The sequence below is a fragment of the Colias eurytheme genome, chromosome 17 (assembly GCF_061535395.1).
Source record: "Colias eurytheme isolate Ceu_HAF_F1 chromosome 17, ilColEury1 Martin Lab GWU primary, whole genome shotgun sequence".
Lineage (NCBI taxonomy): Eukaryota > Metazoa > Arthropoda > Insecta > Lepidoptera > Pieridae > Colias > Colias eurytheme.
The window spans coordinates 10,574,841-10,587,847 of NC_142996.1; the positions used below are offsets into that span (position 1 = coordinate 10,574,841).

At 37.0% G+C, this 13,007-nt stretch overlaps 1 protein-coding gene across 6 annotated transcripts in view; it reads right to left on the reverse strand.

Moving 5' to 3' along the window:
* The window catches only part of LOC149901474 (THAP domain-containing protein 5-like), a 33,510-nt gene that overhangs the window by 16,944 nt on the left and 3,559 nt on the right, over positions 1 to 13,007 (reverse strand). For 2 of the 6 annotated variants that reach the window (XM_090111730.1, XM_090111731.1), the window contains exons 2-3: positions 7,442 to 7,991; positions 6,983 to 7,169 (exon numbers count right to left, since the gene is read on the reverse strand). The exons of 1 other annotated variant lie outside the window; for it this stretch is intronic. In XM_090111730.1, the coding sequence (XP_089967856.1) occupies positions 6,983 to 7,169; positions 7,442 to 7,941 (687 nt within the window). In that variant the 5' untranslated portion in view covers positions 7,942 to 7,991. Of the gene's footprint in view, positions 1 to 1,747; positions 2,130 to 2,490; positions 2,565 to 3,004; positions 3,157 to 6,982; positions 7,170 to 7,441; positions 7,992 to 13,007 lie in introns of those variants that run through there. 3 more of the 6 variants (XM_090111743.1, XM_090111736.1, XM_090111742.1) reach the window with 3 other exon arrangements.

Here is a 13,007-nt window from a genome sequence, read left to right on the forward strand (position 1 = left end):
CTCTAGAACTTTTTATTCAATGGACTATTAGATTGTACGACATTTTTCGACTCAGCAATTATTCTAAAAATAAAAATTATCCTTTATAAAATATTACAAAGTTCTTCGAAATTTACGTATTATTTTATCGAGAGCTGGTAACTTTAGCAGGTACCTTTCTGGAGTATTTTTTTCTGCGTGGCAATAGTCAGTAGACACAGGTTGAGAGTGAGGGTCCACATTTTCCAAATTTAAAATTATAAACTATAATATTTATAATATTATATATATATATATATATATATATATATATATATATATATACAGGGTGTCCAACTGTTGGTATACTAAGCTCAAAGGAGGTTATAGTTTTGCATACGCTGAGTACGTAAAAAATAATTAAAAAATTCCAGACGCATTTTTTTTTCAAATAGATGAATTCTTAAAACTCTATGTGTACACCCATAACAAGCGAGCCGCCCAACTTTGCCACCAGCACGTGAGATATCGTTTAAGATTATGTTTTCATAGATAAAATGCTCATATTAGAGAAGCGGTATATGCCGGCTGCGCGAAGCTATAGAAGAAAACATGGATTTTCAGGAAAAATTTAGCAAACAATTTTGGACGTAATTTTTTTTAAAAGTATTTTTTACGTGATCAGTGTATGCAAAACTACAAGTTCCTTCGCGCTTAGTATACCAATAGTGGGACACCCTGTATATATATATATAATAATAATAATATTATAAAACATTCCCGATTTGATTGCATTTGCAAGGCGACCGTAGGAATTAGGTACCTACATAACTAAGTATAAAAAGTGTCTTTGTAAATTGTAGGTACCCACTATGAATGTAGGTATCTATAAATATCGTCGCATGAATACTCAACTCGCGGAAACGAATTTACAGAATTTACACAAATAATAATATCCAAACTCGCCTGGATAAACTTTCTCAAATGAATCTATAGTTTAGGTGGTCTGTTGCGGTTCTGCATCAGGTGTTTCAGTTTTCAAAATAAATTATTATTTTATATTTCCCGGATAATATAATAGTACCTACACAACAAAATAACTTTCATTCAAATCCGTCCAGTAGTTCCGGAGATTAGCGTGTACAAACAAACAGACAAACACAGACAGTTTTTTTTTATTTACGGGATAAAACTCATCCTATGACCTTTCTCAGGTCTCAAGCTATATCTGCACCAAAATTAGAGCCCAGACATACATACAGACAGACATACAAAAATTCTAAAAACTATATTTATGTATAGATATGTACTACATATTACTATGTAATACAGATTATGAATATATTATATATATACATATACATATGTATATTATAAAAAAATACCTATTCAATGTAAGTACAGTTTTGACTTTCGTACGAATTTGTTATACCTATGTATAGATGTTATGTATGATTATCTAATACAGATTGTAAATATAATATATATGTACTATTCACAACCGGTTTACATATTATTGATATTATTATTTACTGGAGCGAACATAGGATCTGCCTATAGTAATAATAATAATATAAATCTTTCTTGACTTGATTGATTGCACGGTTTGCACCGCGACTGTAAGAATTAGGTACCACTATGAATTTTATTTACCTATCTATAGTTGCTGCTGCTGCGTCAATACTCAGCCCGCGGAAATTATTTTACAGAAACTAAACTTTCTCAAATAGGTAAATCAAGACTTATCTTTTTATATTATAATTATTATAACAATACTATTATAACTTACCTTCGACATTTAGTTATCTTTTCAATTTGAATCTTCTTTAGTTCTCGTTTCTTAAGTCTTTTCATTTTGTTGTTTACCATTTTCAACAAATCAATATTCGGCGTAATTATAAAACACGGCGCAGCAATTTTAGCGTGGTCTACTCGTCTCAACGGAGCGATAGCGTCTGATGTATGAAATAGAATTATGTTTTTAGCTCCCGGAACGTGCGATGGAAGATGATTTCTTGCGTAATTAAAAATATAGTAAGCGCCAAAAGTGTTTTATCGTGATTAAACCAAAACTAAAAGTAATTACACAAAATGCTCTGACAAATATCTTGCAAATGTTTTAATATAATTGTTTATGAAAAAAAATCATAATAAGTATTACCATGTCCAGTAAAAAACGTAAAAGTGTGAAATTTAGAGGTAACTTCGTGAATTTTTTCTATCGAGTCAATTTCAATATTTTATATTTTTGATCTGACAATATAATCGAAAATATCATCAAGTTTTACATATATTTTATTTTTTATATTTGGTCTTGAATATTACACGTATCAACTAAAAGTTGATTGGTGATTTGACTTTATACGCGCCCTTAACAGCAATTTCTTCCAAACAACCAAAAAATAAAAGCAGACAGTTATTACAATTACAAAATTGGGAAGATAAGTAGTGTACACAGAAACAAAATGTATTTTTATGTATGAGTAAAGTAAGTTAAAAATACATGCATTTAATAATCATATAAGTACTAACCGATTACTCTTTTGAAAGTTACGTTTACAAGCGAGAACTTTCTTACGCGAGCTTTTCCCGAACGGCCTTGGCATCTAAAACAAAAATTGTAAAAATCGACTATATCACTCTTATCTGATAGCTTTACTCGTTTATTAGTTACAGTCTATAATCGTCTATTAGGTCCAGTAGCAGTCTTCGAAGTACCTACACCTGCAGGTCACTCCATCAAGTCCGGAGGTAAGGTCTCAACATAACTAACAAAATGAGCCCAAATTCGGTACATCTAGCTCTACTCGTCTATGAGTTCCAGTAGCAGTCTTCGAAGTACACCTGCAGGTCACTCCATCAAGTCCGGAGGTAAAGTCTCACCATAACTAACAAAACGAGCCTAAACTCGGCACACCTCGCTCTACTCGTATAATAGTTCCAGTAGCAGTCTTCGAAGTACACCTGCAGGTCACTCCGTCAAGTCAGAAACTAAATATGAAATTTATAATCCCATAAGTATAAAATACTATAAATAAAATCTTACCTTGTTGTGCCTTATTGAATGCGTGAAGGATCAAGTTTGACTATGTCAACTATTTTGTATACGTACAGCGATCTTTTCGTAAACGAGGAGCTGCTTACAAGCGTCACAGTGTCTACTCACAACGGCGGCTGAGCGCAGACTAAATTACTAAAATATTTCATTACAAATTTTTGTGCAATAATTCAAGGTAGTGACCAATAAAATAACCCTTATTTCAATGCAATAAGTATCACGCGTTACAGCTAAAATATTTGGGAAAAAATAAGATTTGATTTTAATTTTTTTCTCAGCCTATATGTAACATTTTGATAGTTTTAGTTCCTACCTTTTTGAGCTGGACATGTCTGCTTACTTAAAATATTTAAAGTGAAACTTTTATTACATCGTCTCAAACTTTTTGGTCTGTGTAGCGCATGTCGCGTGTATCGCGGCTGCCGAGTAAGTATACCTACTCGGCAGCCGACCGTCACGCGACATGCGCTACACAAAGCAGTGTTCGGAACCGTTCGAACAGTTTCACTTTTACCGTGGTTTCATAAAACCACACAACACTTTTTTTAAATAAATAAAATTATTTTATTAAATAAGAGAAAAATGTTTCTTTATTCAGCACGATATTGTCAATTTTGTGTGAAGAGACAACGGAAATTATTCTTTACAATATTATAAACCAAAATTTTCGACGAAAAAATTGCTACCATTTAAAGATTAAGGAGTAATAAAGTAAGTAAAGTAAATTTTGCCGCAAAATGCATCGAAAAACTGCTTATTTTTGTCAGATTCGTAAAAGCATTATAAAACTCGCGTTTAGCTCTTCTAGTCCCCTTAAAAAACAATTGCTTGTACAGAACAGTAAAAACAAATAGAAGTGCATAAAATATGTCATATTATTTTGTATGAAAACCACTGCCGTCAAACCCACACATTTAAACCGATAAATAAAATATAATAAATAAAGACTACTTACGACAAATTGTTAAAGTCAAATGTATAGTGGAGTGCCTGTAGCATTCAAAACCGTAAAACCTCGGATTAGAGTTATAGCACAGAATACATAATAGTAGCTAAACGCTACAGAACGGACACTCTCCGCCTCCCGCCAAAATTAAACTTACCTCACCCCCGCGCGATCAGACATAAAATGGGCCATATTTTTCTGAAAGGACGATACGTAACGAAGATTGACAACATTAATCAAATTGACTTAAAGTAATTTTATTATTTTGGATTTGTGATTATCGTTTTTCGTAGAAAATGGTTAGATATTGTGCTGTTTACGGATGTATTTCATCAGAAAAACGAGAATTTTTTTTTACGCTAGTCACAAATGTGCCAACCATAAAGCGTTAACACACACATTTGCAGTCTCTACAGTGTGACTGTCAAAACGATCATTTTGTATGGAGTGTCCGGGGTGTGGTTATAGTGAATATTGTTGAAGTGAAAACTTCTTTAGCGGCGTTGAGCACTTTTTCTGTAATGGGTATAAAATCTTAAGCTCGCGTCAGGACACGTGACCTGATCGAAAAAGCGTAAGACGGATGGAGAGTAGACAGCTATCCCCTCTCTACTACGCGCGTTTTCACTTCTGCCGGCACTCCCGGAGTGCAACCCGTCTTTTTTTTTAAACTATACATTGGAATGTTTACCCAATTTTTTTATGCACTCCATTGTTTCATTGTTTAAAAAAATATTATGAAAAATGTATGTTTGGCCATATATTTATTTTCCATTTACACAGTAATTTTTATTTATTTTCACATGTTACTTGTTCGAGATCCTTACTGCTAATTTTATAAACAGGTATCTTTGAAATATGTTCCCATATTATGTCTGCTCAGGTAATATTTAACATACAAATAAATAAAAATTACTGTTTAAAGCGAAAATATAATATTATGGTCAAACATAAATTTTTCATAATAATTTTTATTTTTTATTGAGTAGATCACGAATATACAGGGTGTCCCACTATCGGTATACTAAGCGCGAAGGGACTTGTAGTTTTGCATACACTGATCACGTTAAAAATAGTTAAAAAATTCCAGACGAAGTTTTTTTTCAAATAGATGAATTCTTAAAATTCTATGTGTACACCCCTAACAAGCAACCCGCCCAATTTTGTCACCCGCACGTGAGGTATCGTTAAAGATTACGTTTTCATAGACAAAATGCTCACATTAGACCTCATTCACACGAGAGCTTTTTTAACGTCCGTTAAAAAAGCGTCCAAATAGAACAAATGCATTCCCAAGTATATGTTCACACGTCAGCGCTTTTAAAGCGCGACGCTTTTTTATCGCGCAGTGTTCTATTTTCAACGCTCGGCGTTGGGCGTTAAATAAAATAGACCATAGGAAACTTCTTACTATTATTCAGACGAGCGCTAAAAAAGCGCCGGCGCTGCGTTCAGTATGCCGCACGCTCGCTCAGCGGTAGCACGTGTTTGTTGTGCTTATAATCATCAGAAAATCGATACGATGTCGTGGATTGTTGATCCCGAACTATTAATTATAGATGTGGAGTCTCGTCCGTTCCTGTATTCAAAATCGTTATAGACATTTGAAAATAATTAAAAAAAATTCCGGGGTATTGCCTTAACTCTTCGTACAGTGTCACAAACTGCCCTTTTAAGTATCTCTGTTCATTCAGAGGATGTACCCAGAATGCCTTTTGTTTTCTTTTTCGTCTTTTAATAACACAAATCGCTAGTGCCAATCTTTCTTTCTTTCTTTCTTTCAAATATACCTAACATATAAAAATTAAAACAGTAGGTATTTTTATCATATTCCTTTAGTAACATGTTTATCGATGACGAGTTTGAACAAATACCTAAGTAGGTACCTACAAGTGGTTTATTAAGAACAAACTTTCCGAGGAATTCTAAGCAAATATAATAATATAAATATCATAAAGATATTACGCAACTGACATTACGTAATTATTTTAGCAGAAACCATTTCCACGTCTTACTGAAGCCAGAGACGAGACATGAGTGATTTTAAAGCGTTAGTATGAACAACCACAGAGAGAACGTTTAAAAAGCGCCAACGCCGGGTTTTAACGCAACGCTTTTTTAACTCTCGTGCGAATGAGGTCGAGAAGCGGTATATGCCGGCTGCGAGAAGCTAGAGAAGAAAACATATAATATAAGTGAGCTATATGTGTGTTTTAAATTGCAAGGCGCAACTTTCAGTTACCGATTTGAAATCTAATCACACAGAGGCTGATTCAAGAATGTTCTGCCATATTTTTCATTCTGTCAAACACAACGACAGTGCAGAGATAATTATTCTAAGCCCTGACACCGATATTTTTGTATTAGGCCTTTATTTCTGGCATAAACTTGAAAATATACTCGCCATCTTTGAATGCTCCCCCCACTCCCCCATGCAACTATTTCACTGTACGAACTATTGAATCGTAAACAATGGACTATTGTTAATTATTTAAAATAATAATTTAAAAAATATATTCATGAGTTTTCAATCTATAGTGGTTTAAAGTTAACTCAAAAATAGAGCATTTTCGTAAATTTTCTAAAAAATCTTAGAGAAAGTGTAAGAAATGTTACAGTATGCTATATATTCGAGATCTACTCAATAAGCTCTTTCACTTGATACCCCACACGGCATGTTTTGGAAATTTTTATTTTTTTCTTTGTATGCCATATTTAATTACCGGGGTGGGGGGAGGGGGACCACAAAACTGGTTGGCAACATCTATCTATAGGATGTCTGGGATCTATACAATATATATCAGAAGTCAGATTTAGGTCCGCTATTTTTGCAAACGAAACTCCACTGAGAGTCCGGTCTATAAAGAAGCAACACTGTGAATATTTTAATTGTTATTTATTTTAAAATAAATATTTTTTTTCAAATAAATATAAGTAAGTAATTAATATAATGTTAGTGATGGCTTAAATAATAGTTTATTTGTTTTGTAAATCCGTAGAATTACATTACTATTACTCACATCAATACAAGGAATAGCAGACTTCTTTAGATAACGCCTTCCCTCTTTTGTGATATATTTATCCTCTTCGCGAAAATGCAATGAACATATGTGAGAATAATGGGATGGTAACCAGTTATTTTCACTGCGGTTGATTTGTACAAATTTCACCCATTTTCCCCTTTCTTCACGGTCCGGACGTGGAAATCTTGAATAAAAATATATTACCAATTATCTTTGAATTGATACATGACTAATAATTATATTATCTACCTATAAAGTCAGTAGCTTATACTGTCTATCAATTACTTAACTAACCTAACTACTTGTCTGTAAAGTCGGTTTACTGACGATAGTTGAACGTGACAACGTTTTAAGAAAATACTGATGGAATGATAGCATTTTTCAAAAGAAAATTTTAATTTCATCTGTTTAATAGATTTGTATGTATATAGAGAAGGAGGTAATTGGAAATCCCACCTTTGCCCTGAAAGAGATGAGGATGTAGTTGTCGCTTCTAGAGAACCACTGGCAATAAGCAAGTTAGCAGCTTGGCGTAATCTGTTGGTTCGATCTCTTTCATTACGTGCTTCTCTTGCAGCTGCTGCCTGTTCAGGAGTTTTGGATGCAGCAATCCGCTGTCTGTACTCACGTTGTATTTGTGCCCTTGTTTTTCGAGCAGCAGTTGTTCGTTCTGTCGTTTCAAGAGAATTACTGGCAATAGCCACTTGGCTACAGCTACTAACTTTAGTAGCTTGGCGTAATCTGTTTTTGCGTTGTCTTTCGTTTTTCAATTTTCTCGCAGCAGCCGCCTGAGCAGGAGTTCTAGATGCTTTGATACGCTGCCTGTACTCACGTTGTTTTTGGGCTTTCGATTTTGAAGCAGTGATTATTGGCTGCGCGAATGGCGTTGCTAAAGTAGATGCTACAGCATCTTGAACCTCCGTGGGTTCACTCATCGAAGGTAGTGGCTTATTCATGACATCCTCTGTTTCGTCAGGCTTTTTTTATGGTGGGATTGTAAGCGGTTCTGCAAAATAAATCGTCGTTCGAAACAATTTAAATTTTTTTTCATAAAATTCTTCAATCAGAAAATCATTTTTAATTTAAAAAATAAAAATAGTTACAACAAAATACTTGAATAAAATTTATTGTTTAAATTTAAATTTTGATTTTATTATTTTCATAATATAATTAAATTTTTTCAATTAGTTACTTCATTATTTTTGCAAAGGAGGACGCGTCAAATTGGGCCTGAAACTTGGGTTAAGACCAATTCACACGAAATATTGTTTTTGTGATAGATACACACATATAGACACACACATACCTAACGAAAAAAATAAAATAAAAAAATTGGTTTTACTGTACTGTAAAGTCGTTTTACTGACGATAGTTGAACGTGACAACGTCCGATTGTGCTTCTTTGTCGCTCGTTCTGCGCTCTCGCTCGCACTTCAAGCCATGGAACGCCTCAGAGCGAGGGAACGCCGCATGAGTCATGTTTTGTCAGCCGGCTCTATCGAATTTATTATAAGACGTTGTCACGTCAAAAATAAATCAACCGGGTTCTTATACAGTCAAGGCAAAAACTTTTATTTATTTGGCTATTATTTTGCGCACAATAAGGGCCGGCGCCCACTGCCGGCACGGCACGGCATGGCACGGCAGAGCATCCCGCGGCGTGCAATGGCATCCCGCGGCATGCCGTGGCATCCTGCTAAAAGCCCCACTAATGCTGCATAAGTTTCAACCTTATTTCAACTAGCTAGCAATCATAATTCCTCGACCCCAAAGCAAGACACGTCATGCCGCCGCATCCTGCGGCGTGCCGCGTCATGCTGCAGCATCCTGCGATACGTCGCGGCATCGTGGCATCGAAATAAAGTAACTTGAATTCTAAACTGATTGAAATAAGATTCAAAATAACTTCATTAGTAATAAAATCCTCTGCCCTGCCATGCCACGCCGTGCCGGCAGTGGGCGCCGGCCCTAACGGTGTTTTTAATTCTAGTGACATAAATATAAACCTAAATGTCACTGGAGTGACTGAGTTTAACCACAAAGAACGTCTAACTACGTTGAATTATAATAAACACGGTATAGGTACCTGTTACAAAACATAATATTAGTGTACCTATTTCGGTTATTAGAAGGCTTAAGATTAGTACGTCTTTGTAAGTGAAAGTAAATTGGAGTAACATAAAGATATTGTCATTGTCTTATAAGTTATTAATTGCAAAAAATATTATACACAAAGAAATAAAACTTGATGTGACTGTACAAAAACCCGATTGATTTTTTTTTATATATATTTTTTCCGTTATGATCTATTATAAAAACAATATCTCATGTGTGTTAGTCCAACTCAAGTGTTCAGGCCCAACTTACATAGTAAAATGCCCATTCTCCTTTAATTGTAATTTGTTATAAAAAAGTAATAATTTTAAATCATTCATTATAAGAATAAACAATGATTAAATTATTGTTTAAAAATCTTACATTTAAAATTTAAAATAATTTGGAAAATCCAAAAGTGCACGCCTCATAATTTTTTTTTAATAAATATTTATTAATTATTATTTTTGTTTATTTAATAACAATTAAACCACAACGAATCAGACCCTGAAAAATGAAAGGGTTCTATTCCTGAGCATACTCAAGCGTAAGAGAAAAAAAAAGACTCGATTAGTAAAGTATTTCGGTCGCTATCGTGTTAACAAGAAAAAGGATCCGCACATACAGACACACGGACGTCCAAGACAGAACTTTTTTAAACTGTTTTTAACTTGTTTAAATAACAAAAATGACATCAAAAATATCATGAACGTTAAAAATAGTGTTTTTTCTTAATATGTGTGTGTATGTATTATCTTACAAGTGCAATGTATGATACATAAAGACATTTTAAGTTTGAAAAATCAGATGTTTTGCGCGAAGTGACAGTAGTACCCACCTCAACGCTTCGCTTATGAGGCGTGCAATTTGGGAACATTAAAATTTTCGTAAATCTAGTTTTTAAAAAGCCCGCCTCAGTGTGTTTGATATAGGAGAAAATGTTCCCTTTGACGGATGGCTGGTCCAACCTGTCATTTCAGACACGTCGTTGACTCGTTCATCGTTGTGATATGTGGAACATTTAATATGTATTTATGTTTTAATTTTTTTTTAATCATAAGCGTATTATTTCGATTGAATAGTAAAGCCATCGATTTTTTACTCACCGTGAAATAGTTCTGTTAACTTATTGTTTTAATTTCGTCAATTATAGCTTGACCTACAATCGCTGCTCTAGCGGACCGATGCTATTCATTTGAATGATGAAAGCACGAATATTCGACAATATATTATTATAATATATAAAGCTACACTACCACTGACTCACTGACTGACTGACATCGGTTTTCTCGGAAACTACGCGGAAAGTGGGGGGGATAACGACGTGATCGTGTAGAGGTGCGCCGAGCGACCAGAGGAAAAATATAGCGATCTCGATCACCTTCGAATACCGAGTGGACCCCTGGTGGTGCGCAGAAACGGTGCCACCTGGAGGGGGGGTGTCGGAACAAAAAATGCTCGGAACTGGTGGCGATTACCAGGGGTGGTGGAAAAATGGCGATTTTCGCGAAAACAAGATGGCCGCCGTACTTTGCCAAAATCGCCGTTTATGAATCCTTACGTCTCAAATTTGGCACACGTGCTCTGTTCGAGCCGGCGAATCGATCGGTGCCCCGTTCGAGTGGCTCCGGGCCCCAGTTTCCAACTTCCATACAACGTAAAATCCAACGGCCCGCGGAAACGGTGCGAGTTGGGTTGGGGGTGTCGGAACTAAAAATGATCACCACCCTGGGACGCTACCAGGGAGCCATAGTGGGTCGCTCGATTTTGGAATTTTTCCATTTTTGGCGCAAACATAAAAACGTAAATTTAGACGAGGTGGCGCAACGGAGAAATACACCAATGATGCATTCGTACTCGCCCAGCTCCCAGGATATCCAGAAAAATCCGAAATTTTGAACTTTTTCACAGCCCGCGGAGACGGTCAACGGCCCGCGCAAACGGTAGCAGCTACATCTGGGGTGCTCGAACTAAACTTGTAGTAGACCTCGAGCAATTACCACAGATAGTGAAAAAAATTAAAAATGGCCGAAAAAATGGCCGCTGCCATACAAATGCTAAAACGGCCATCGCTGGTCCGATCGCGCTGAAACTTGGCACAGGGCCTTTAATCGAGCCTCACATTACGTTGGCATACTCATCATCGAGTTTCCATCGCTGGTTTCCGAGTTTCATACAACGCAAAATTCGACGGCTCTCCGAAACGGCGCCAGATAGCCGGGGGGTGTAGAACTAAAAAATGATCAGGAAGATGGGGTGCTACCAGGGCAATGGAGAAATTTCAATTTGGACGCAATTTTTTTTTCAAAAATGGCCGATTTTTTGAGGCAAGATGGTGGCGCCGGTTACTTCACGATCGGTCTGAAAATTGACGTCTGTGCTCTGATCGGTCAGATTTACAAAACTGCATACTCAGAATCTCTCTCCGACCCCTGGTTTCCATTTTCCATACATCAGGAAATTCAACGGCTCTCTGAACCGGTGACAGGTAGGTCGGGGTCGCCTTAGTATAAAATACTTCAAAACCTGGTCCGCTTCCAGGCATATAAAAATTTTTGGTAAAAAGCGAATTTTTTTCTTTTCAAAAATTTTGTATGGAAATTTCCATAGTAGGAAGGCTAATTGAATAGCAACGGCAAAAGACGTCGCCGCGGGCTGCTTGCTGCCCGCGCACCGCGCAACCTCGAAGGTCGACAGCCTCCCGGAGTAGAAAATATTTATTAACTTTTGAACTACCGCACGAACCAAGCGAGCGAAGCGAGCGAATCACGGCAGCGGCTGGCGTAAATATTCAAATAGGTAGCGAGGAGCGAAGCGACGAGCGAGTTAGGTTAACTTTTGAACTACCGCACTAGCCAAGCGAGCGAAGCGAGCAAGTCACGTCAGCGGCCGGCGTAAATATTCAAAGAAGTAGCGAGGAGCGAAGCGACGAGCGAGTTAGGTTAACTTTTAAACTACTGCACTAGCCAAGCGAGCGAAGCGAGCAAGTCACGTCAGCGGCCTGCGTAAATATTCAAAGAAGTAACGAGGAGCGAAGCGACGAGCAAGTTAGGTTAACTTTTGAACTACTGCACTAGCCAAGCGAGCGAAGCGAGCAAGTCACGTCAGCGGCCTGCGTAAATATTCAAAGAAGTAGCGAGGAGCGAAGCGACGAGCGAGTTAGGTTACTTTTGAACTAACGCACTAGCCAAGCGAGCGAAGCGAGCAAGTCACGTCAGCGGCCGGCGTAAATATTCAAATAGGTAGCGAGGAGCGAAGCGACGAGCGTGTTAAGTAAACTCTTTAACAGTTTATTATGAAAAATGAAATGTCACTGCCCGCTATCGATTAGATACCTCAAAATGATGAAATTCGGGGATCACGTTTCAAGAATTTAACCAATATTTGAATAAGTAATTTATAAACAGTTTCGACTGACTGTAGAATCGCTGTTAGCAGATGTAACAAATGGACAGGAAATTCAAATGCATTTTCAAATGACTGAAGATTTCTGCCCTGGGATGAGCCGCGAGCTGCTTGCAGCTCGCGCACCACGCACCCTCGAAGGTAGACAGCCCTCCGGAATAGAAAATATTTGAATGGGAAATTTATAAGCACTTCCGATTGACTGTGGAATCGCTGTTAGCAGATATTAACAAATTGACGGGGAATTTTTATGCATTTTCAACTGACTGAAGATTTCTGTCCTGGGATGCTTCGCGGGCTGCTTGCAGCCCGCGCACCACGCACCCTCGAAGGTGGGCAGCCTCTCGAAGTGGAAAATACTTGAATGGAGAATTTATAAGCATTACCGACTGACTGTAGAATCGCTGTTAGCAGATGTAACAAATGGACAGGAAATTCGAATGCATTTTCAAATGACTGCCCTATTGCTTCAACCCAGAGGCAAAAGAGGCTCGCGGGCTGCTTGCAGCCCGCGCACCACGCA